The following is a 26427-nucleotide window of genomic DNA, read 5'->3' on the forward strand; positions in this document are numbered from 1 at the left end:
GGTCATATATCATCTAAAAAACCTAGGAAAATACACATCAACTACACCTATGATTCCCAAATGGCTGATCTCTTAGATTATGAATCATGGTTCGGCGAAACAGGTTGAGGTTCGGCTCACATCTATGAGCCGAATCTACCAATTGATGAACGGTTCGGCTTACTGAATCTGTTTACTGCATGCGCCGAACCTATAATTTCCAATTCCAACCCTTTTGTTAGACACTAGTTCGGCTTATATGAAAGTTTCATAGTAAGCCGAACAACATCCTAAATAGCCCGTAGAATCATTTCTAATTCGGCTTACATATCCAAAATCGTATGTGCCGAACATAATTTTTTGATTTCTGGGTTGAAATATTGTTACTGGTTCGGCACATATGGAGAATATCGTATCAGCCGAAACCTCTTATGTTCAAGGTTCGGCACATAATATGATTATCGTCTGAGCCGAACATGAATTTGTTAATTTTTGGGTTAAAATATTGTTCGTGGTTCGGCACATATTGAGGATATCGTATAAGCCGAAACCTGTAAATGTTTAAAGTTCGGCACATAATATTATTATCGAATGCGCCGAACCTGAAGGACAAATGATTCGGCGCGTAACTAACATTAGAGGATAAGCCGAACTCTGTAAATTCGGCACATAACTGTTAAGCTATTCATTAAAACATGAAATTGAAGGTGTCCATAACCCAATCCCAGCACCATTAAAAACAAAGTTCAGCACCTTAAAGCAAAGGTGTTTGCAACACCATAAAAATGTACTTAAAACTTAAGAAAAAGTGTACCATAAAAGTGTACATAAAAGGGCATTTAACCACGGCCCCTCTTCTTAGTTGCACGACCACCTCTTCTTCCACCTTGGTCTTCATCTTCCGACGCATCATTACCGGGTTGGACGGTAGCACGACCTTGGCTTGTACCTTCACCAACTTGTCGAGACCTCTTAGTGGTAGGCCTTTGTTCGGGTTCCTCGGGTCCTTGTCCTTTGTTGATGATTGCATCCCACTTGTTGATGAGGTATTTTTGTTCTTCCACGGTCATTGTTGTTTTGCAACCAAGTTTGGCCTTCATTTTTTTCAACATCTCCCTACCCGCGGCAACCTATTTTTTCATTTGTCAACAACTTATAACCATGAGGTTGAAGACATTTTTACCATAAATAATATATGAAAATAGTATAAAGTGAAGTCATTCTTACCATAATCTTGAAAGCCTTGACTACATCTTCGGAAGTAGACTTGTTGGTGATCTTGATTGGCCTCGCCTTCCCCTTATCAAATATCTTTTGCATTTTCTTATAGATAATGAAGGGATGAGAAATTTGGTTATACCAATCCATATAGCCCGGATCCTCTTCACATGGATCATCAAGTAAAGGTGTTAACTTGGACGCATCTAATGTGTGATTGTCTAAATTATTCCAAAACTCAACGGTGGGATCAGGATCATACTTTGGTTCCCAAGATGAAGTGGTGCTTTTAGTTCCCTTACCACTCTTTGGTAACAACCTGAATTTCTCGTCAAACAAAGGAACCTTTTGGACGCATCCTAATTGACGGAGTACTCGCCTAGGATCGTATATAACATAACCACCGGGATACCACAATGGCCCATGATACATACCTACCGGCATATCCTCATCTTCAACAACTTCATCTTCTTCATATTCCTTCTCATATGGTTGAAAAGCGACATCATCAACACCAAGACGGTCTAACGTCTCTCTCAAACTTGCCACCAACTTCTTTTTATTCCTTTTCTTGGAGTCCTCGTACGCGTACTGTGCTGCAGTTGGCTCAGTATCAACATAATCGACATCTTTCTCAAATACTTTGTCCAAGTTCAAAATTGGGAAATGGTCATATATCCACAGCTACATCCAAAGAACCACATTAAAAAATCAAAGGAATTGAATTGATAGAAACAAGTTTTACTTGGAAACATCAAAGTAAAAATAAAGTTTGCAAACTCAGAGAACTGTTCGGCTTATATGGAGCAAGTATTATAAGCCGAACCAAGTGATGAGTGCCAAATAATGTATATATTTATCCCTTTTTGTTGGCATTTAACTCATCTTTTGTGCAGTAATTCTACATTTTATCCCATATTCTGTATTTTCATTGTTTTCAAGAATAAATATTTTTCTTACTTAATTTTACATTTTTAGGTAATAAATAAAGTTTGGATGAATAGCAGAGCGGAAAAGAGCAGAAAAGTAGTGAAAAGCCGGGAGGAATTACACAAGGAAGCCGCGAAGAATGTTGTGCACAAGACCAAAAGGTTAGAAATGGGCTCAAGAAGGAAGAATTGTTCTTAAAGAAGATATGGGCTTGGCATACCCAAGGCCCAAAACCCTTACCCAAACCCATTTTCTATATCCATACCCGCCTCCATTCTCAGCCGTTAGATCGGATCCATCTCATCATCCAATGGTCGCTTCTTCATCGTTCATCAAAATCTGAAGTCCCTGCAAAACACCATAGTACCTAAATTCCAAGCCTTCAGATTAGATCACATTTAGATCCTACGGTCGCTTCTTTGCCTGCGCATCAAACCTCGATACTTCCGCTTAACACTACAACACCTAACTCCATCTGGTGTCGTCAATTTTGTTGTATCTCATAATCCAACGGTCGCCACATACCTCTCCATCGTAGCCATTCGATTCAATCTATATGGGATCATCCAACGCTCTTTACTTGCTGTTCATCAAAGTTCGCTACACCCGCTCAACACCCTAGCAACTGAACCCTTATACCCCAAAACAAACAGCCCCTAACCCATTCTTCTCTCGAGCTCTTCTTCCCCTTCTTCCCAAAAATTTGCAGAGCTCTGCAACTCCATCACCTCCACCAGCTACACCTTCTTCTCGAACCACACCACCACCACAACCACCCGACAACACCTCAAACCCATCTCCCTAGCCTAGTTATTTTCCCCATCTCACAACCACTGAAACCCTAGGTTTTGGGGTGAGTAAAATAACTCGAGCTAGGGTTGCAGAGGCGTCAATTGAAGCATGAGAGAGGAGCAGGAAGGTCAGAAAAGGCATGGGTCGAGCTCAATTCAGGAAATTGGTGAGAGAATTTGATTTTCCCCAAAAAATTAGGGTTTTGTAATTTTGTTGTAAACTATAAATAGGAACTGATGTAGGATGTTAAAGGGTGTTCTTGGTTAGCCGAGATACCCCCAAATTTGGGTTAATCACTGTTTAATTTTAGTTTTAATTTTCAATTTAATATTTAGGGTTCTTCAATTTCTGTTCATGTTCTGTTTATGTTAAATTTTTGAATTCATGTTTCAATTATCTTGTATGATGTATGTTAGTGTTAGCATGTTAGTCATGAGCTAAGTCTCACTAGCTGAGGCTCAGATGAAACCTTAGTGCACTAATGAATGATGAATTGCTAGGAAGGCCTGTTTTGCTTGAGTAATGGGAAGTAGTTGGTGCTCTGATATGCCTGTGGGGGCAAATCAGTGAGCAAGCTGATTTTCTTCTCATTCTAGTTGGATGCTTAAGTTTTTGCATTGTTTGGCTAGGACACAAGGGTGGATTCAAAGCCTTAGCTTAACCCACATTTTGTTTTCACAGTCACTTGCAACTTAACTGTTTTGTTACTTCTTCTCCTCCCTGCCCTTGGCTAACAGCCTTGGTTTATTTGGTTTTGTTTCCTGTTTTCCTGCCACTGTTACCATTTGTTTCATTGCTGCTCCCTTGCCTTAGGCTAACTGCCTTTGTGCCTCATTGCCACTGATTTTTGCTTCTTTCCCATGATCATTGTTAGTTTGTTTCACTGCCACTATTTGCTCTTTCTTCTCTTTTGTTTCTCCTGTTTTTGTTACTGCATTCACTGCCTTGTTTTCCCTGCTGAGCACCTGCCCCTTGCTACTGCTTTTGCTGCTGCTGTGCACTGCTTCTGCTGCTGCTGAAGCCACTGCTGCTGCTGCAACTGAGCTTGGCTCAGCTAAGACCACAGTTCAGGTTAAGGCCTAAGGCCCAGTTCACTGTTATCAAGCCCAGCTCACAGTTCACTTTCCAAGCTAAGGCCTGTCACTGTCAAGCCCAGATCCTCATACAAGCCAACTGAGCCCAAAGCTCACTTCAACACTGAGCCCAAGTTCAGTTCATTGAAACCAAAGGCTAAAAGCCCAGGTTCATAGCTAAAAATCCTAGCTCCAGCTAAGGCCCAAATCAGACCAAAAGCCCATAAGTTCACAGTCAATCCAAAAGCCCACTGAGCCCAAAACCATTTCATTGTTACAAAAATCCACTAAGCCCAAAGCACAATTAGAAGCCCAATAGCAATTTAGAGCCCAAATAGCTAGAAACTCCAAACACTCCCAATCTCTGTGGATCGACCCGTACTTGCACGAGCTACAACTGACGACCGTGCACTTGCGATATTACTGTAGGCCCGCGTTTCATTTCGCTTCAATTTTATACGCTTTTCCGGGCCCACCAAGTTTTTGGCGCCGCTGCCGGGGATTGGTGCTGTGTTTTTCTTGTAGTTTTCCTGGCTATTTTGCATTTCACTTCATCGCACTTGCATCTGCATCTGCTTCACTTCTTTTGTTGTTGGGCCTGCTGTTCTGAACCAGTTTTTCCTCTGCTGGGACGCCACCAAGGAAAAGAACCAAAGCCCAACTGGGTTTTTGCAACAATATCAGAGCAGCTGAGCTGTGCTTAAAAGGTAACCCATTTAAGAGAACCCGAATTGTGGGCTTCCAATTTTTAATTGTGGGCTTGTAATATTAAGGCCAATTTTTGGGCTTTTTATTTTCTGTTGGGTTTGTAATTAATTTTTTTTTTTTTGTGGGCTTGTTTGTTTAATTTGTGGGCTTGTATTTAATTTTTGTGAGCTTGCTTAATTTGGACTGGTATTTTGTATTCTGGGTTTTTAAACCCAGCTGAGCTTGTAACCGATCACGCTAGGTTAACTCGTTAGTGGGCCGAGTACCCAAATTCTAGGCCGAGATTTTGGACTCAGTTTCACCAAACGTTTTCAAACCAGCTGAGCCAAAGCAAACACAAAACCAACAGTGGGCTTGCTCCCATTCAAAAACCAAATTTTATTTTCTTTTTAAAAAAAAAACCCAAAATTTTTACTTTTCTCCCATTCAAAAACCAAATTTTACTTGCTCCCATTTTAACAACCAAATTTTTTCTTTTTTAACCCATTAAAACCAAACTTGCTCCCAAAATTTTAAAAAACCAAAAAAATGTCTCCCACCAAAACCAAATTTTTCCCAAAAATCCAAACCCTTTAAAAACCAAATTCTGAGCTTTGTACATTCTTTACTTAGCTTTTGAGCCAATCATGAATAGATCTTTTTCTACAGTTGGGGAGTACAACAAATCCCTTAGAGAACTTGCATATGGACAAACTTCACGTTATGAACCTTCCACGGACCATGATGTCAATAGTCATAGGAATTATTATGGACATTTTCAAAGTCCCGAGCCGCAATACATGAACCCTAATGACTATTCATACATGCATCATTCATCGCAACGTGAAAATGAACATTCTGCTAGAGCCTCACTCACACAATCATCACTTATGGATCAAATAGAAGCTCGAATCACAGCTTTAGAAATGCAATCACATGAGGAATCTGTCACATCTAATTTTCTTAGGCAACCTGAAATCTATGCATGTCCCGCATGTGGTAGTTTAGACCACCCTGTTGAGAATTGTCATATTTTGCATAATTTTAGGCAATCTAGAGAAAATCCAAGGTATGAAATGCCCATAAATTGTGAGAATGGTAGTCATTGGGACCATAATCAATCCTTTGAGGGTTGCGATCAATATTTTGTAAACCCTAATGACCATGCACACATGTACCATTCACCACAATTTGAACATGAAGAATTTGGTACTCCCATGAATTTAGACTCCACCACAGAAGCTTTAAGACTCTGCAATCAAGACTACGATAGATCTACATCACGAATTCATGCATATTTAGATCAGATTTTGCTTCACCTACAAAAGGAGGAAATTCATGAGGAAATGTATGTTGTCCCTAATGAAGTGTCTAGTCCCATTCATGTAAATGATGTTGAATATGAACCTAATTTAGAGGAACATGAATCGACTAATGACACCACCACTGTTAATGAGGACCAATATGCATGCTACCATGATGATGATTATGATGATTATGATGATATGTTAGAAGAACATGAAAATATTGTGGAACCTGTTGGTTCAAAAACATATGGCTTCTCGCCCTCGACCTTCATGCATGTTGTTCTTTCTAATACTCATTGTAATTCATATGATTTTGATATTGACATGGGATTCGTACAATTATTCTGTGAAGATGAGCATGACATAGGAATAGTTGAATCTTCTGTAGACACTAATATGCATGAAAATATATTTGATGTGTCTGATTCTCTACCTAGGTCACATTGTGATATTTCTCCTGATTCGCCGATGTATGAGAATAAATTTGTTGATGATGTTGATGACTCTGATTGTGATCTTGCCAATTTGTTTGATGATTGTGAGCATGTTATGACACTTGTAGAAGACTTAGGAGATGTTGATGTGATTAATAATGATGTGCCTATCGTCCTACATAAGTCACAATCTGATGGCCTTCCACCCAACCTAGATTTGGTTTGTACCCATATTGTCAAACCGACTTTTCTAAGAGTCCCTAATCTAGGTTTGGAACTGTGTGCTTCCCAAGTCCTCTTGGACTATTTTGCTTCTAAGTATAATACATTTGAGGAACCACAGTTGGAATTAGCATGTTTGCCCGTCCCTAGCACAGTTCATTTCGAGCTAGACCTTGTGCATGATGAACCCCCGAAACTGCGCGATTTTGTTTTCAAAATTATATCTTCTGTAAAATCCAGGTTTGGGGGTAGCTCATTTTGTTTCACAGCTTCACTTGCATGCCTATCATATTATTATTGTGTGAAGCTGTTGAAACCTCTACACTTTGTCTTTTGGGTTGATCCTCAACTCTTTAGATTGTTAGTGTATGGTGAATTTTTGTATGTAATCCAGTAGATAAAATTTCTTAAAAACCCTTTTGTTCCTTTTGTATATATTTTGCTAATCCAATATGATCTCGGCTGTCATATGTTGGATTCTTGCCTTGAATAACGGAGTTCTAATATTGCTTTCGCCGAAATCGGGTATTCTCTTTCCTTTTTCTCTACTCAACATGATCCTCTTCATATGTTGTATTATAATTTTGTTCATATTTTGAAACATTGAGGACAATGTTTAGTTTAGGTTTGGGGGTGAAAAGTAGATACTTTGATAATATGCCATAATTGAAAACAAGAATTCCTTCTTTTTGAAAAAATTGAAAAATTCCAAAAAAAAAAAATTGAAAAATCAAAATAAAAAATTAAAAAATTAAAAAATCATAAAAATGGAGCTCATTTACCTTGAAATGTTGACTCTTGTGCAAATATGTAATTTTTAGGAGTCTTAGTCTAGATATTTAGGCACCCTGATTCTAGCACAATTCACATAGTGATAAGAAATTTGCACGCGCACGATCTACCAATACATGTATGGCCTCGATCTTCAAGGTGTTTGATAGGAAGTCACGATTGCCAATCACTTTAGAATACTGAACGAAACTTGACTAGCTTGTTCTTTGGTTGGTTGGGATAGAAGGTGGAGGTTACATTAAGAAAGACAACCATCGAATTTAACTGGGTGCATCAAAAAGGGCTACCTCTTGCAAAGTGTCATGTAATTTTTTGTTTCCTTTTGTATTTGTATCAAAAGTGTTCATGTTTGTAAAAAAAAAAAAAAAAAAAAAAAAAAAACGATGTATATATTCAGAAAAAAATATATATATATATCAGAAAAATACAAAAAAATCAAGTATTTATCAATTCCATCATCTCTTGTTCCAAAAATAAAAGAGAGTAGTCAATGTAAATAAGAGTCATGTAAAGAGTCATCTTTTGTGTTTTATTGTAATAAGCAAGGAAGGGTGTATGCCATTGATGTACAACGCGAGTAATTGTGAAATACCTCCAAATCATTCACAATTCTCGTAAAGTCCGGACAGCTAGCTAGATTTCGACCTTGGTTCTTAGCCTGAGAAACTATCTCTTGGTGATTAGTAGTCATAACATCCGATCTTTCTTTACACATGTGTAGATACACTTTACACTCTTATCACATGTCTTTATTTGTTATCCGTGCTAGGATTGTGCCTTCGATAGCTAGATTGACATCTCCATTTTGCTGTGAGCTTAACTGACTTGCACATGTCATATTTGATGGAATCTGAGCTTATATTTTGACCTAGAACTTTGTAGGTACGTTCTAAGCAAACCTTCACGAGACTTCAACTCGTCCACTAGGGACACTTAGTGGTTTAAAAGGCTTAGTGCATACGCTAAATGCATTCGAGAGACCAGCGATAGTGGTATAGGTAGGATTTCCTTAGTTTTGTTTTACTTGAGGACAAGTAAAATTCAGGTTTGGGGGTATTTGATGAGTGCCAAATAATGTATATATTTATCCCTTTTTGTTGGCATTTAACTCATCTTTTGTGCAGTAACTCTACATTTTATCCCATATTCTGTATTTTCATTGTTTTCAAGAATAAATATTTTTCTTACTTAATTTTGCATTTTTAGGTAATAAATAAAGTTTGGATGAATAGCAGAGCGGAAAAGAGCAGAAAAGTAGTGAAAAGCCGGGAGGAATTACACAAGGAAGCCGCGAAGAATGTTGTGCACAAGACCAAAAGGCTAGAAATGGGCTCAAGAAGGAAGAATTGTTCTTAAAGAAGATATGGGCTTGGCATACCCAAGGCCCAAAACCCTTACCCAAACCCATTTTCTATATCCATACCCGCCTCCATTCTCAGCCGTTAGATCGGATCCATCTCATCATCCAATGGTCGCTTCTTTATCGTTCATCAAAATCTGAAGTCCCTGCAAAACACCATAGTACCTAAATTCCAAGCCTTCAGATTAGATCACATTTAGATCCTACTGTCGCTTCTTTGCCTGCGCATCAAACCTCGATACTTCCGCTTAACACTACAACACCTAACTCCATCTGGTGTCGTCAATTTTGTTGTATCTCATAATCCAACGGTCGCAACATACCTCTCCATCGTAGCCGTTCGATTCAATCTATATGGGATCATCCAACGCTCTTTACTTGCTGTTCATCAAAGTTCGCTACACCCGCTCAACACCCTAGCAACCGAACCCTTATACCCCAAAACAAACAGCCCCTAACCCATTCTTCTCTCGAGCTCTTCTTCCCCTTTTTCCCAAAAATTTGCAGAGCTCTGCAACTCCATCACCTCCACCAGCTACACCTTCTTCTCGAACCACACCACCACCACAACCACCCGACAACACCTCAAACCCATCTCCCTAGCCTAGTTATTTTCCCCATCTCACAACCACTGAAACCCTAGGTTTTGGGGTGAGTAAAATAACTCGAGCTAGGGTTGCAGAGGCGTCAATTGAAGCATGAGAGAGGAGCAGGAAGGTCAGAAAAGGCATGGGTCGAGCTCAATTCAGGAAATTGGTGAGAGAATTTGATTTTCCCCAAAAAATTAGGGTTTCGAATTAGGGTTTTGTAATTTTGTTGTAAACTATAAATAGGAACTGATGTAGGATGTTAAAGGGTGTTCTTGGTTAGCCGAGATACCCCCAAATTTGGGTTAATCACTGTTTAATTTTAGTTTTAATTTTCAATTTAATATTTAGGGTTCTTCAATTTCTGTTCATGTTCTGTTTATGTTAAATTTTTGAATTCATGTTTCAATTATCTTGTATGATGTATGTTAGTGTTAGCATGTTAGTCATGAGCTAAGTCTCACTAGCTGAGGCTCAGATGAAACCTTAGTGCACTAATGAATGATGAATTGCTAGGAAGGCCTGTTTTGCTTGAGTAATGGGAAGTAGTTGGTGCTCTGATATGCCTGTGGGGGCAAATCAGTGAGCAAGCTGATTTTCTTCCCATTCTAGTTGGATGCTTAAGTTTTTGCATTGTTTAGCTAGGACACAAGGGTGGATTCAAAGCCTTAGCTTAACCCACATTTTGTTTTCACAGTCACTTGCAACTTAACTGTTTTGTTACTTCTTCTCCTCCCTGCCCTTGGCTAACAGCCTTGGTTTATTTGGTTTTGTTTCCTGTTTGCCTGCCACTGTTACCATTTGTTTCATTGCTGCTCCCTTGACTTAGGCTAACTGCCTTTGTGCCTCATTGCCACTGATTTTTGCTTCTTTCCCATGATCATTGTTAGTTTGTTTCACTGCCACTATTTGCTCTTTCTTCTCTTTTGTTTCTCCTGTTTTTGTTACTGCATTCACTGCCTTGTTTTCCCTGCTGAGCACCTGCCCCTTGCTACTGCTTTTGCTGCTGCTGTGCACTGCTTCTGCTGCTGCTGAAGCCACTGCTGCTGCTGCAACTGAGCTTGGCTCAGCTAAGACCACAGTTCAGGTTAAGGCCTAAGGCCCAGTTCACTGTTATCAATCCCAGCTCACAGTTCACTTTCCAAGCTAAGGCCTGTCACTGTCAAGCCCAGATCCTCATACAAGCCAACTGAGCCCAAAGCTCACTTCAACACTGAGCCCAAGTTCAGTTCATTGAAACCAAAGGCTAAAAGCCCATGTTCATAGCTAAAAAGCCTAGCTCCAGCTAAGGCCCAAATCAGACCAAAAGCCCATAAGTTCACAGTCAATCCAAAAGCCCACTGAGCCCAAAACCATTTCATTGTTACAAAAACCCACTAAGCCCAAAGCACAATTAGAAGCCCAATAGCAATTTAGAGCCCAAATAGCTAGAAACTCCAAACACTCTCAATCTCTGTGGATCGACCCGTACTTGCACGAGCTACAACTGACGACCGTGCACTTGCGGTATTACTGTAGGCCCGCGTTTCATTTTGCTTCAATTTTATACGCTTTTCCGGGCCCACCACCAAGTAAGTAAAAACTTCGGCTTAAAAGTTTTTATGGTTATAAGCCGAACCATACTCTGAACTCCCAAAAGTTACCTGGAGCAAAGTGAAGTTCCCTCCGATGTTTGTACTTGTCAACCTAGACGCGGTGGCAAGTTGGTCCAGCAGGTAAGCGAGCGTATCCGTTCCCCAAGCAAACTTGTTACAACTTTCAAGATTCTTTACCAATTGGAGATAATTAGCATTTACCTTGTTTCCGGTAGTGTCGGGAAAGATGTCTCTACCAAGAGTATAAAGCAAGTAGGCGGTTCCGGTTTGCTTCACTTTGACGGGATCCATTATCAACAAACCTTATGTGACTCTTTCCTTTGTGTTCTCAAACTCCCTTTTCAAGTTAGTCAACTTGATCTTCTGATTCTTCTTATTTCTGCCACCTGGTATGCAAACGGCATCGACATCTTTAACTGATCGACAAAACTCCAACTCAATTTTCATTGAACCCCAACCAAGGCATTCCAGGTACAAATTGTATATATCATCCCAACTCATGTCATAAAAACCAGCATCCACACTTACACCCCTTGCTTTAAGGCCTGTAATCTTACTAGCCTCATCAGGAGTGATTGCCATCTCTCCATAAGGTAATTGAAATGTGTAAGTTTCTGGACAAAAGCGCTCGGTAAATGCAGAGGCCGACACACTATCATATTCCTTATGTCCATAATTGATGATAGGCCATAAAGCACTGCGTTGTACGTAAGCAATCACCTCAGGAACCTCTTCATCAAGACTCCATTCCGCTGCCCTCTGGTGTCTCAATACTCGGAATGCACGGTTGTGATCAGGATTCTCATAAATTTTCTTCGCCCAAGAATCGGCATAACCAATCAACACATTTCCTCCATCTTCCGGAAGACCATGAGGCAAACCATCTGATCGAGGTGTAATTACGTCATCTTCATCAGGAATGTGTAAACCAGTGATCCGTCGATCATAATCGTTCTTCTCTTTCTCGGGTTCTGCCACCTTCTTACCTTTCTTGTCTTTCTTGGGTTTTCCTTGGGGTTGTGTTTGTTGATGAACTTCTTGATTATCATCAACTTCTTCATCTTCAGCTATTCCTTCTTCTTGTCTTTCAATTCTTACTTGTTCAGCTTCTTCTTCTAAAATTCCTCCTCTACCTCCCGCTCCCAATTTTTTCTTACCTCCTCCTCTAGGATCGGGAGTTTTAGAAGTAGAAGGTGTTACCTCCATCTTCTTCCTCTTTGTAGCTGCATTGGTCCTGACACAAGTATGAAAGTTATAAGACTAATTCGAACAACAAAGAGATTTGGAAAGCCAAAAACTTGTAAGAAAATAAGATGGCTCGGCTTACCCGAAATAACACATATGAGCCGAATCATGTCTTGAAATTTTTATTAGCTTACACAGAGAGTGGATTGGCTCATACCACAAAACAATTATAAGTCGATCCTAAATATTCGGCTCACAACCGATACCGTAGAATAATCTGAACCCATAAGTATGAACTCAAACATGTATTCGGCGCAACATGATATCATATAAATAAGCCGATCCTACACACTAGTATAATTTATGAAATTTTAACAATGATATTCGGCGCAACCCTAATACTATCGAATAAGCCGAATCTAGACTTATGAATCGAAACCTTTATTCGGCGGAAAACTAATACAACCATACAAGCCGATCCTAAGCACATACAAAAATTCTGAAATTCAAACAACATTTATTCGGCACAAAACTAATAAACCATACAAGCCGATCCTATGCACATGCAAAATTTCTGAAATTCACAAAACATATTCGGCACAAAACTAACACCATCGAATAAGCCGATCCTAAATATAAGTCTCTGTGTTACTAAGTTCGGCTCAAAACAGATTTCAGATATACGCCGAGTCGTTCATATGCACTTTCAGGGTTCAGTTTCAAGAACAGCTCGGCGCAATCTAAGATTTTTTTTGCGCCGAACCATACCCTGTAACCGCCGCAGAAACATGATTTTGACGAATTAAATCAATCAAACCAATCAAAAACATCAAATACGAGATGGGTTTGTAAAACTAACCTTCTTATTCTCATTTCTGGAGTTGGTTCTTCTTCAATCTATTCTTCCGGTTGATTTTGTGGTTGATTTTGAGTTTCTTCTTCACTCTCTAAATCTTCTTCTTCTTCAATGGGTTGTTCAATCGCTCGATTAGAACGAGATACTGGCTTATGGCGAACCATTATATGGATGAGTTTAATCGTCGACTAAATTTTCACGAATCGACGATTAAATTTCGGCGATGATACGATGAAAAAAAAAAGGAGAAGGTGGGTTCGGCTGTGGAGGATGAGGAGGAAGAAGAAGGGGTTGAAACTGTTTTTAGGTTTATGATTATAGATTTTTGTATTAAGGTTAGAGATAGATTAGTAATTTATAGGATTTAAGGGTATATAGGTAATTAAACCACCCATAGGGCACCCCTTATAAGGTCACCCAAGTTAGGACTAGTCCTTTGTATGTCTTGAAAGTTTTAGGCATGCCCAAAATTAGTGTTCACTTGAAATAATTTTCCCTTTTGTAATGAACACCGTATTGTGGGTCTGATGGCAATCGACCCATTGTAATGTTGGGTTGTCACCCGCCATCAGTGGGTTGGGTGACGGGTGAGGCCAAACCCGACCCAACCCGACCCATGTGCAACCCTGATTCTTATATCAAACATAAATACAAATATGTACCACAAAATCTCAACTCAAAGATTTCACTATTAATTTTAACAGGTTTAATTTCTCTGTTAAGACTAGGTGGAATAGTTGACAAATGCTCAAGTATCAATTCAGCATGTGATCATCTGAATATCTCAGATGTGGCTCCGGTTAGTAAGATCACGACGACTTAGATTACTGTATCTTTTTCGGTTTTGCTATGCACCGCACTCTACACAGCTCTAATCACAGCTCAAACGACGTGTCCCTATACGTGTAATAAATACGTGGGAGAGAAAAGCATCCCGTCAGATATTTCTGCAACTTACATTTTAAAAATGCTTCCACTCTTTTTTCTTTTTCTGTCTCGTCATTCTTATTTATTTGGTCAATTTTCTCTGCAAAAATAAGAAACCGAAGAACAGAAGATGTTCACTTTATTTTTTGATCAACAATTGATTCTTACTGGCTAAAAATTCTCACCCTTAAACAACAAAAACCAGTATCCACATCTGTTTGATTCTTCATCAAGTATGGAGGTGGGAAGTACTAAAACGGAATTGTTTGTGCAGATTTGATTGAGATTTTAATGAAAAAGGGAAATCAGAAATGCTTGAACTCATTCGTGGTGGCTAAAGAATTTTTTTTACCAATCTGTGATGATATCATGGCTGTTGATGTGGGTCTGGGGTCTTCTTCAATGTTGCTCAAACCTGGATCTGCTATGAAGATTACATTCTTGAAACTGAAAGTTTGCAGTGACTGAAAAGAGGATTGTTGTGGTTTGAAAGAAAAACAAAAGAGAAAAAGAATGAAGACAGGGGAAACATAAATATAATAATACTAGGAGCATCCAAGTCAGCGTAACACCTCAGCAGGAGCTGTGAACAGAGAGTACCGATTTTTAAATACCTTCAGTTCTTAATTTGACCAAATTCCAATCTAAATAGCTATCTCTCATATGTGCATAAAACCTTTAAAGAGTTTATATTTTACAAACATCAGTCATACCAGAGTTAGCAGCTATTGCAACAAGTACTCAAAGTCGCGGTTCTAGATTTGGCCACTTCGTCCTTTTGATTGCCCTTGTCTTTGCTAGTTCTATTCTCGTATAATGTTCTTTTCAAGTGCTCATGAAATACTATGTCATATTTAGTGGGTCATTGAATTACTAATAAAACTTGATTGTTTGCTAGATAATATACTTTCAGCAACAATATTTATCAACGGCGACGCTTCAGAATTGGCAGAGGGGAGCCCGAGAATTAGCTCCTGCTGTTAATGGAAATTGCTTGCTTGTTGTTATTGTTATTGATTCTCAGTACTTGTTTTCTATGTCAGCGTGGTGGATGGAATAATTTCCACCTAAAATTGTTGAGTGGAATGAGATGCATGGTCATACTTGAATCATTTGGCTGTACGTGCACAGTGTTTATTGTTCTTCTTCCTGTTGTGTTTCTTTGTTAACATTCTTGTTGTTATTAATGTTTCCATGTATAAAAAGACACATCTGGGGAAGTCGACATTTCCGAGCTAAGAGGTGCTCCTGTTGATAAATTCGCACCTTCTTGATTAGAGTGCATTTCATTTCCTTCTACTATGTGTTACTTTGAAAAACATTGAGATGATGACAGCTTCGGTCAATTGATATAAGCATTTTCAGTCCACCTTCATTGTTATTCCTGCCGATTAGTCTACCACCACGACTCTGTTGAGCCTAGTGATGCTTTCAAAATTTTCCCACCTTATTTATATCCATTAATTAATGCATCAAGAGTTCAGAGCTCTCGGCCTCATTCTACTACAGAAAGCTAAGAGCTGCTTATAGGCCCTTCTTTTCTTGTTATTTTGCAATCCCTACAAAGTTAGAGGATAGGATCACCCTACACTCCAATCAAATGAGATCGAGTTCCATGAAAAGAATTTGTTTTCTTCCCTGCAAACGAACCCTAAGTACATAAAACATCTCAAGTACCTTCCAAAAAGAAAGAAACAAAAACAAACATCTCATGTTATGTTGGAAATGAGTCACATTATACTCCATTATTTAGACCCCATAACGTGGACGGTTTGGTCAATGGTTGACTTTTACCATGTCAAATTGACCCATCCCCATGTAATCAAATTCCAAACAACATACAACCAAAAAAAATATTAAAACTAAAATATGGCTGATCCATCCTGACGAATCCTACCGTCAAAGGATGAAATCTGAATCCTAAACCTGAGCTTTGGAAGTTTTTTCTTTAAATCTCTAATTATTTTTTTTTTCCGGTTATTCTGGATAATTGGATACATGGTTTTCATAACCAAATCAACACTGCGTCTTCAAAAGAATTTTACTAAAAAAGCTCATGATTTCTCTTGGTGCGTGTAGCATCACTTGGTGACATATTCGAGATTCCATACAAGAGCAATGCCATTTCTTACAAAGTTGAGGGCATTTTGGTAAACTTCACCCCGCCTAACACCCCCCAGAAAGGCAACAAGAAAGTTCCAATTCCTACCGTGGAGTGAAAACAAAATCCATCCATCACTTTCCTTCCTTCCTTCTTTGCGTGGATTCTTTAAACTTTCTTCTTCTTCTTTGATTTCCAATACAAAACCCTGAATCTGTCTCTCAGGATCTCTCTTTCCTTCTCTCGCTGCAATCTCTTTCCAGGTAATGATCTCACCATTTTTCCCCTAATTTTTTCACATTAAAAATGGTACCTTTATGATGGATTTTGAGTTTGTATAATGCAAGATATGTGTTTTGATTAGCATCCCATATATGAAATTCTTGTATTGAGTTGTGGGGGTTTATTGATTTTTTCTCTTGAGGAATTTCAAGAAATCAAAAGGCCTAATTTTTTTGTTGGGGTTTTGTTTGGGGTTTTTGTCTGCGCATTATGTGTTTGTGTCTATAATTATGTGTTTGGAATTTTTGGAATTGTGGGTTTTGATTAGCCATGCTGATATTGAGGATGATGTTGCATTGGTTTGAGCAATTGCAAGTTTTGTGTTTATGTGTATTTTTGAATGGGTTGTTGATGATGTTGTGTGCTGTGTGGAGCTTGATTTGGTCTAGCATCTAGGCGATAGTAAAACCTCGAGTTAAATGGAAAATGCACGGTATCCACTTACATGCTAGTTGCTTGCAGATCATGGCATGCCGTTCACCCCTAAGGGTGTGCAACATCTTGAGATTTTAGGGTGTGTGGGTGGGTGCCATGTTCCCATCCATGCTAGACCGCAATCAACTCGTGTGTAGCTTGCGACTTGCCTATGGCGGTTGGAGTTGAATTTCTTTTAGTGTCAGGGTTTGAGTTTTTTCATTAATACGTTAGCTCTTTTTGATATTACTATGTTAGAGACAGAGGGTTGTCTTGTTATAGTATGATTCATACTGCATTTGTTGTGCTTCTATTCCACCTGTTGCTGTGATTGATGATTTCTTTAAATTCCCCACATGTATGCAGGTATTTTGGTCATTGTGAACTCTGTCATATTCGGAGGGTTGTAATTTTTGTAAGGTTCAGTTAGTCGAGGATAAATAAAATGCGGAATAGGTTTGTTTTTATGGATCACGATGGAAGATCTACATACAAGTCCCCTACAGATTATCTTTTGCGTCATAGTTGTGGAGATCATTTGTTGTGCCAGATAACTTCATTGGTTGACAGTTCTCTCTATCATTCCAAATGCATGTCTTCCACTGGAACTTCAGTCATTCGAGAAGTTCTTGACTGCATTTTTAAGTTTACTGGAGCTTTAATTTTTCCGTTTGCAAGTGGGGCAAAGTCCAAACTACGTCATAATCTCTCGGGCGATCAGCATTGCTCGAAACACAGAAATCATCAATCTTGTTTACAAAAGCAGATATTTCCACGTAAGCTAACGGCGTTCAAATTTGGTTCTGAATCTAGACCAGAATCTGATCCGTTCACGATTATAAGTAATTTTTTGGCGTCCACAATAAGATGCCTACAAAATGATGTTCAACAGCTTCCATTGTTTCCAGTGCTGTCACTAGCTTCCGCTTTGATACCACCATTTGACAACTTGTAAGTCTCTTGTTACTCTTAATCTTTCTATGTAATCCATCATTCTGTATTTTTTTCCCTTGATATTAGGAGTTAACTTTGGATAACTAGATATCCCATAAAATTTGATGCAATACTTCAACATGCATGTGAACGCTTGAGAGTTCAAATTTATTGTCTTTAACTAGATATCCTGTGGAAATTATTAACTTTTTACTTAATATACAAATAGAAGAAGTAAAGAGGCTTTAGCCGGCCCACTCAGCAATACCAATGTGCAAACTAAGGGAGGCATGGTTCAAGCACCCTGCCTCTGTGAGCGCCGAAGATTGGCTGATGTTTCTTTTTCAGAGATAAACTGGACAGATCATGCCTTTGAGCCCAAAACTGGCATAAAATTCCCTGCAGTTTTGGATAACTTTCTAGCGGAACGGAATAAATTTAGTCTGACTTCTGAGGTTAGTATTCCACACTTCTTCTTTTCTATTTTAAATCTTATAAATTCCATATGTTTTCTCTGATAGACTTTCTGTTTGAGATACTGAGCAAGTTCTCCTGTTTCAGTTACTTGTTGGAACTGGTTGTAGAAGTATGAAAATTTTGAGAATTAAATCCTTGGACGTTTATGCATTCGGTTTATGTGAGTATTTTGATTAAGTTCTGCTACTTCCTTAAGATAAATTTGTAATTGGCTTATTGTTCAGCCTGTTCTCATATTCTAAAAATAAATCGTATCTGATGGTAGATTGCTTCAACTGATCCAATACTTCCCATTCTCTTGATTCACTTGTAGATGTTCACCCTGATTCAGTTTGTGAGAAACTGGGTCCTAAGTACGCTTCTGTGTCTCCCAGCGAGCTTAACAATCAGCCAGAATTTTTTGAGGATCTTCTCAGGTATACGTCCAAGCAATTTTCCTTTATATCTGACACACACATGACATAGTTCAGTATCGCATTTCAGGTTTTCATTACTTCTTTGAGCTTCTTTCTTCTGTTTAGGGGCAGCGTATTAGCTGCTTCACAAACTTCTTCTTCGACATGTCTAAACTGTTTATATTAGATTTTAATTTTAGTAATTGTCTGGGATATTTCCTTTACGAAATTCTTTTGCTGATGGTGTTTCAGGGAGGATATTAATATGACCGTTAGGCTTGTGGTTAATTGCAATGGATTGAAAGTTAATACCGTGCGAGAGTGAGTTGTATTTTTTTTCGAGATTCTTTTGCCAATAGCCATCGTTTCTTCCAAAAATAATGAAGTTGTTTTTCTACTATTCTTTGTACCAGTATTTTCGAGAGATCCCTCAGAACGCGCTTATTGAAGGTGATTGTTGTTTCAAATGTTTCTCAAAAACAACTCGTAATATTTTTGTGCTGACTCTTCCATTTGCTCATCAGATGAACCCCAACACTGATTATCACTGCGTCACAGCGTTCGGATCATATTTTACTCAAGATATCTCATTTCCTGTGGTAATGAGCCATTTTATTCCCGTCATTTCGTCTCTTCACAAGTACTTTACTGTTATTCTAACATGTCTATGATTTTCGCAGGGTACGATAGTTGATTTCCGACAAACAGCCGAGGGGAAACTGATTACAGAAAGTAAGTAGTACTTTTTTATTTACTGTAATCAGAAGGTCCTAGAAACCGGTCCTATTGGGTTTTTACATTCAGCAAAGAGGTCTCATTACTATAGGATACACTTATATTACTTGCATATAACTAAAAGCAAGTTAATGATTTTTTTGTGTAGTTGGTGGCAAGCAAATTGGTGCAGTTCATAGCAAGGATTTATGTAGTAAGAACATTCTTTCTTTGTTGTGTTTGTTCCTCACTACTATCATGTTGTCTTGCAATCCTCTTTTTGCACTCTGGTTTGAATTTCCTAGGCAGGGGTGCAAAACTCATCTGACTCTTGCGCGACTGCTTCAAAATTCATTTTGTGTTGTTTTTAAGAAGATGAAATTCTAAGACATTGTTCAATTGCAGGGGCATTCTTTGACATGTACATCGGTGATGCATCTGTCCCATCTTACGCGAAAGAAGAAATAGCCAAAAACGTTGCCAGTATCATCAAGAGATGCTAATAAAGAAATTACTGGTTGTTCATTTCCCAATCTAAGGTTCCATATTTTATTAACTGGAATCCATTAGATAGCAGTAATCACAAGAGCTACATGCAGATGCCTATTGCTGAATTTAATGATCGTCGAGAGAATAAAAGAGCTTGATCCAGCGATAAATACAGTTCTGAAACACTATTTCGACAAGTGAAGAGTTTAGCAGTCATGTCATCCTACTGCTCAATCTGTAGCTTCAACTACTGCTGGTTTTGCAGGATGTATACAGTTAGCTAGATTTGATGAATATACGGCGCATTTATTATTATATTCCATGAAGTGCAGAAGAAAAGAGAGAGTTGTCTGTAATTTGAGACATCTATGATTCAGAGTTCAAAATAAAGGTTCTTAATTGTTTGTTCATATCGGCAAATCGATTTTTTTCAAGACCCTTTCAAATGCATCTGTCAATGAGTGGTTAAGGACTTAAGGTGCAGTAAACAAGAGCATGGCCTTAAATTAAGAAGACATCAACCATTTCCAAGTCAAACTGCACCCAGAACTCCTCTGTGATGCTAATTGTACAAAGTTGTTTCTTTCCCAACACAACAATACAATGCAAGTTCAGAGCTTCGAACCGAAGATTACATTAACAAGTCTCTATACATAATAGACTACAACAATACAACATGAAAGTTCCTTTTTGTTTAAAGAATACATATAAATTGGCCATCTATACCATATATCCCCCTGCTAATAAATATCCTAAACCAAAAAAGGGAAGAAAAAAAAGTGGGAATAGTCCTTGGTTGTCACAGAAAGTTGGTGTTTATGAATAAATATAAACACTCGTGAATTTGGAGAGCTTGAGTTTGAGACCTTCAAATTGAGCTTTGATGGCAAAAATTTGTAGCGAAAAGCTCGTCTCGATATGTTTCCACTTCTCCAAAAAACGACTTTACCATTTTCCATCACCAGTTCCACTTTCACAATAGACCTGCCTCAAGAAGGTTTCTCCTTCGTAAGGTTTCATCTACCAACTTGAATGTTTTCTTTACAAGCTTTTGGTCTAAAGCTGTTGTTCTGTAAATTTTGAACACCCGGTCCACAGGGTTAGGACCCGTGCTTTGGAAATACAGTTCTTCAAATTTCTTCTTCACAAACCTGGAATGAAGTTGAACACCAAGAAAATCATCAGCATGAATGAAATAAATTATGTTTTTAAGGGATAGTTCTCATTCCATTCGGAGATCTTTTGGAATTGTACGAGTGTCAGCTGTTTAAGAACACAAACTTACTCATATGCATGCTCGATCTCTTGTTTCCCCGTTGACACAGGCTGATAATCTTTGAACCAGTCACATGCATTTAACGGTACCTAAGCAAGAGATATAAAACGAAGAATCAACACAAATAACAATTGAGTCTGATTTTGCACTAGTTCTACTCCTACATTGACGCAGCATAAACAATGATAATAACAAATTTACAAATGTCTAGGACTTAGATAGAAGCTCTCACATTTAGGACCTTCTTTTCGAATATGTCAAACTTGTTGAGGAACAACATGATGGATGTTTTCTGGAACAAAAAAAAAAGTTGCGGTCATTTGCATAATAAAAATGAAAACGACTTTCTGTGCAGAGTGATTAAGAGTTAAACCTCAAAGCATGGCTGTTTGAGAACCCAGTCAAATAACTCCTTTGTCTCCATCATTCGATTCCTGTTATCATCCTCAAAGAGAGTCTGATCATACCTGGAGGAACAACACATTAAGTTTTCCCCCAATGATAAGACAGAATTATAGCTGACAAAATGAACATTCAATTTTTCACATCACTTGCACTCAAGTAAGCCAAATAAGTCCAAAATTTGCTTACTCGCTAATTGCAGCACAAAAAATTACAGCAGTGACACCTTCAAACAGATGGATCCACTTTCTTCTCTCATTTCTTTGGCCACCAACGTCAAAGAGTCTATATACTTCACCGCTTTTTTTGTTCTCTCCGACAGGGCTGCGTAAAAGCTATTTACGATTTAGTAACTCTTAAAACATGCTAGGTTGAAATAGACAATGAACAGGTTTTGTTAGAGATGACTAGTTTAGCATTTTATCAATGCAAAGAAACTACTAAGCTCATGCTGCTTAAACTCATACTCCTTTTGGCAGTACAGAGGTAAGAGTTTTATCTCCGCATACTAAATTGATGCACTAAAGTACGCAACCTAGAGCAGCAAACGTACTAGCTAGTAACTTATAGATCAAAACTGGTGAGTAATAATGGTTGTTGAGAGAAATAAAGAGGGTTGAAGACTGAGAAATGAGAATATGCTCATCATACTCAAGAATTGCACCATGGAAAATTTGCTAGTTGACATGGCATGTTAGCTCATACTAAACTAAAAGTGATTTTCTTGTACCCAGGGCATACGTGGAGAACTATAACATTGGTGATGGATGTCTCATTGTTCTAAAAAATTAGTACATGAGATGCATAAACAGCACCTGAACTGTATTTCTACAACACCAGTCGTGCGAACTCTTGCATAAAGAACATCTTCCTGAAAATCAAACAGACGCAGAGTTCAAAGACCAGAATTATAAGCAAGAAGAAGAGAAGTTGCAAATAGATCATACCTTCGTTGGGACATAATTCACATCAGATAATCTTTGCAAGTTATCCATGAAATAGTTGGCACAATCTGGGACTTGCAGTTCATTTCCACGAGTATAAGTTTCCTGCAAGGGTTTGATGGTAAAAATATTACTAAAAGGCTGCACCTAGAGAAGTTTGGTATCAATAGCAAGAAGGAACTTAGAATACGATACCTGAATTGCAGAATCCTTCCACAAAGTTTCTATCTCATTAGCAAGCTCTTTAGTTAAACGTGGATGATCTAGCCGGCTTCCAATTTCTGATAATTTTTCGCCGATATCCTGATACACAGTAATGGACACATTCTATAACAAAGCCTCCGAAGTCTTCTTGAACAGTATTAAAAAGGGATGCAGAAGACGGAGAATATTTTTTTCTAAATGCAGACCTCATTTTCGGGAGACAAGACATATTTTGCACTATCTGATTCATTCTGAGCAAGTTCCTTTGAAGCATCATACAATATCTGTCGAGAGAAAATAAATTCCAATTAGCCATTAAGCAATCGCAAAGGGTTATAGTATGTCCTCTGAAGCTGTTTCCACTAAGACATCATATTTTTTTGCGAACAGGAAACAACAAACACACCCTTTTTGGTAATGCATACTTTGATTGTCTGATACACATTGGCAAAGATAACTGAGGTATAGCTCTTCAGTTCCGCATCATCAAAGCCAGTTTGGAACAAAAGTTTAATCTGCACATTACGATGAACAAGGATTTCAACATATATCACAGGAACGGATGAAAATTATGTGTGTTTGATTTTTAATTATAAGAAAAGTTTTTAAGTTTTCTACCTGCTTAAAAATTGTAGACTTCCCCGACTCTCCAGCCCCTTATCAACAAATCAAGACCACAAAGTTATTAAATAGATTGACGCCATGTTCAAAACCAGACATAGGAGGGAGATGATTGTAGCAACAGAAGCAATTCAAGTGGACGCCAAACAGATATCAAGTCAACCACCAGTTATATGCTTCTATCGAACTAATTTACTGTGAACATCATCCATTAAGCAATACAAATGTACATTAAACTTACCAAGAAGTAGTAGTTTCTGAATATGCTTCTCAGCCTTGGTTTCTTGAGCTATACGCCGCTCAATCTCTGCAGCCTGTATACCCAGCCTCAAGAAAATAAGATACATGTAAAAGAAAAAGATAAAGAGTCACACATATAGATAACCATTATATCTTTAGTGCAGGACTGACACCTGTGCATTTTCTTCGGTATCGGCTTCATTGTATTGGCCGTGTCTGCTGCAGATTGAACCCATCCCTTGTATTACAGTTGATAGCATAGGAGTTATACTAGTGAAGATAGCTCAAGTACCCAGTCCCCAGATGATTTCCGAATATTCGACAATACACCTTCAACAACGACCAGATCAATTAAGTTAAAATCAGAATTAGTCTTCCAAAAAAGCTAAAATTGGGTTGCACCAAATGTAGGATACCGGGACAGCATCATATTCATGTAAAGTGTTAAAGAGACCAAATAAAGATGCATGAGTAGTCGACTAGGCTGCACAAACACAAGTATGGTATGGGTGTCGGGCATGATGCCAAACTCGGCCATATCAAAACATTTGTGAAACAGGGACATGGGGGACATATTATTCTCTTCAAATGTTATCATAACAAAAACTATAAAAAAAATATACATATTGGTTAAACATGCCACTCGGAAGCCTGATGTATTAGCCTAAAAAAGTTTGTTTCCTACAGCACCATGTTATATCCCTCTTCCCTCGCTCCCAATATCCCCCATTAATCTCTCTGGTAAATCCATCAGTGTCAGTGTCGCTCATAAGTTGGTGCACACTAGACAAGCTGCTGGTTATCAGTTGTCTGCATAACCCACATAATCAAGTAGTTTATAAACAACGCACTCTGCACTATCCTACTGCTCAATCTATTATCCTCTCTTAGTGATAATTTTAAAGCAAGCTGCCACATCAGATATAATCGACGAAAGTAAAACTAATCATTTCCTATCTATCCATCCGTAAATAAGTTTCGCATAACCCGAGCTATCTATTGATTTGTCAATTAACTGCGCGTTGCATTGTTGTACACCTCAATCTATTGGTACCAAAGCTATTCACAGACAAAAATCCCCAACAATAACAATATTTTTATGCAGAATACACAAAAAATTAACAAACCCTTTATTCCCGTTACACAAATCTCTCATTACCCTGACCTCAAATTCACACAGAACCATTTCATTTCTTCAAATCCCCAAATCCCTAAATAACAAAGAGACTCTGATTCTAAAAATCTCAACTTTTCATAAAATCAATAACTAATCAATCAAATTAATCACAACCCAGTGTTAATACCAATCTAAAAACCAAACCCAGATTCCAAATACCTCGATCTATATCATTCAAATCTTACACCCACAAAAAAAAAAAATAGAGTTTTAAGAGATGTAATATTACCTGAAGAAAATGAAATTAGCCTCAGCTAAAGCTTGGAAATCTAGACCACCATTAGTGAAAAGAGAGAATCAATCCAGAACTAAAAATCAATCAAATTTGTAGTGAGAGAGAGTGAAGGAAAGTGCGCCGAAAGCTCTGAAAGAACACTTTTTTCTTTTTTTTTTTACTTACTGTGATGAGTCAAAAGATAAGTTAAAATAGGCTTCTTCTTAGTGTAGTCTACAAAGAAAAAGCGAAGACTAATACAGAAAGTTGATGTTACCACTGGCAACTTATCTTAACCGTACAGCTACGTAGCCCAGTGGATTCCTATAGCCTCTGTGTTTGAAACGAGGCATACTCACTTTTTTTTTTAGGCATACTCATTCATTATATTATCTAAGATGGATTTATAAGGGGTGTCTAAAGGTAGTGTAATTACCTATATATTCCTAAATAATTTCAATTTGTCATAGTTTCTTTATCCTCAAAAACCTAAAATTAAAATCAAAATAAACTTTAAACTTAAACATCTAGGACTCCAATTCAATAAAGAAATTAATCAAACAAAGGAAACACGAATCGAAGTGAGCGATGTTGGAATGCGAAATCCAAATCTCAATTGCTCTTAGATGTATTTTAGAATGTATGCGTAACAAACCCATCTTGTTTTTGATTGATTTTATTTTGTTTGATCGGTAGAATATGATTTCAAAGATGAAATTAGGGTTTTCAGAAGATCAGTTCGGCTGATCTTGCAGTATCAATTTTGAGCCGAACTTAGTGTATGATTTAGAGAAACACTATGTTCGGCTAATGCGACTTTACAATATTTTCAGCCGAACCTCAATTTTCCAGCCGGACCTCAATTTTCCAACCGAACCTCAATTTTTCAAGCCGAACCTAGTGGATGATTCAGTTTCTGAGTGAAGTTCGGCTGATAACTTTTGAGCCGAACCTAGGTATAATTTCAAAAAAAAACTGAGGTTCGGCTCAAAAGTTATCAGCCGAACTGTTCATCTGGTCAGCAGATCTGGGTTTTAAAAATTCAATTTTTTGGTAGATTCAACTTATAAAAGGAAATTAAACCTCGATAGAAGTTTACCTCTGATTTGAATCACACATTTTGGTCACTTCTAATCACTAAAATCTCAAAAGTCAAAACCCAAGCTTTTTTTCTTCACTTCTTCTTCTTCTTCCTCTCAAAAATCCCAACTCTCTCACATAAATTTGATTTTTCTACTAATTCACCATTAATAATTTAATGTTTAATCAATCCTTAAAATTCATTATTAATCAATTCTAATCATAATCATTTACACTAATTATATAAGGGTAGTTATGCCATTATCAAAAATGGTGGATGGGGGGTGATGTTGTTTTTTATTTAGTGACCCTATTTTGGCATTATCTAGTATGCCTCAAAAAAATCTAGTATGCCTCAAAATGGGTTTCCTGTGTTTAGATAGTTAATACTTAGGGCTAAGTTCTATGGGCTACATTGAGGCGCTAGATTTGCCAAAAAGTGTTACAGTCCCAAAAAATAAAAAAAAGTATTGTCTCTCCTAGTTTGCTTGCACTTGAACTAGCAGCGAGATAGTTGCAC

At 38.0% G+C, this 26427-nt stretch overlaps 2 protein-coding genes across 2 annotated transcripts; one reads left to right on the forward strand and one right to left on the reverse strand.

Annotated features, from left to right (window-relative positions):
* Nucleotides 1-16166: 16166 nt before the first annotated feature.
* Nucleotides 16167-20159, forward strand: LOC113339878 (fatty-acid-binding protein 2-like). The gene is made up of 11 exons (XM_026585100.1): nucleotides 16167-16308; nucleotides 17108-17692; nucleotides 17904-18129; nucleotides 18236-18311; nucleotides 18465-18567; nucleotides 18799-18867; nucleotides 18960-18996; nucleotides 19071-19145; nucleotides 19227-19278; nucleotides 19430-19474; nucleotides 19666-20159. Exons 2-11 carry the CDS (start codon nucleotides 17187-17189, stop codon nucleotides 19761-19763), a joined length of 1287 nt encoding a protein of 428 aa, XP_026440885.1. The 5' UTR covers nucleotides 16167-16308; nucleotides 17108-17186; the 3' UTR covers nucleotides 19764-20159.
* Nucleotides 20160-20250: 91 nt separating this feature from the next.
* On the reverse strand, nucleotides 20251-25015 carry LOC113339879 (guanine nucleotide-binding protein alpha-2 subunit). Its single transcript, XM_026585101.1, has 14 exons — nucleotides 24843-25015; nucleotides 23610-23766; nucleotides 23438-23510; nucleotides 23194-23231; nucleotides 23001-23090; nucleotides 22782-22859; nucleotides 22567-22674; nucleotides 22375-22476; nucleotides 22243-22298; nucleotides 21617-21751; nucleotides 21399-21492; nucleotides 21258-21317; nucleotides 21035-21114; nucleotides 20251-20900 (listed from the first exon to the last, which is right to left on the reverse strand). The coding sequence occupies exons 2-14, from the start codon at nucleotides 23694-23696 to the stop codon at nucleotides 20723-20725; spliced, it is 1179 nt and encodes a 392-aa protein (XP_026440886.1). The 5' UTR covers nucleotides 23697-23766; nucleotides 24843-25015; the 3' UTR covers nucleotides 20251-20722.
* Nucleotides 25016-26427: the final 1412 nt, after the last annotated feature.

The sequence above is a fragment of the Papaver somniferum genome, unplaced genomic scaffold (genome assembly GCF_003573695.1).
Source record: "Papaver somniferum cultivar HN1 unplaced genomic scaffold, ASM357369v1 unplaced-scaffold_21, whole genome shotgun sequence".
NCBI classification, from domain to species: Eukaryota; Viridiplantae; Streptophyta; class Magnoliopsida; order Ranunculales; family Papaveraceae; genus Papaver; species Papaver somniferum.

Excerpts from the sequence above, each read along its gene's own strand:
- LOC113339878 (XM_026585100.1), top strand. The coding sequence starts at position 17,187 with ATGCGGAATAGGTTTGTTTTTATGGATCACGATGGAAGATCTACATAC. Across the intron at positions 18,868-18,959 it reads AAAGTTAATACCGTGCGAGA|TATTTTCGAGAGATCCCTCA; the intron begins GTGAGTTGTATT and ends TCTTTGTACCAG. Across the intron at positions 19,475-19,665 it reads TCATAGCAAGGATTTATGTA|GGGCATTCTTTGACATGTAC; the intron begins GTAAGAACATTC and ends GTTCAATTGCAG.
- LOC113339879 (XM_026585101.1), bottom strand. The coding sequence starts at position 23,696 with ATGCTATCAACTGTAATACAAGGGATGGGTTCAATCTGCAGCAGACAC. Across the intron at positions 23,511-23,609 it reads ATACCGAAGAAAATGCACAG|GCTGCAGAGATTGAGCGGCG; the intron begins GTGTCAGTCCTG and ends CTGGGTATACAG. Across the intron at positions 21,318-21,398 it reads TCAAACAGCCATGCTTTGAG|AAAACATCCATCATGTTGTT; the intron begins GTTTAACTCTTA and ends TTTTTGTTCCAG.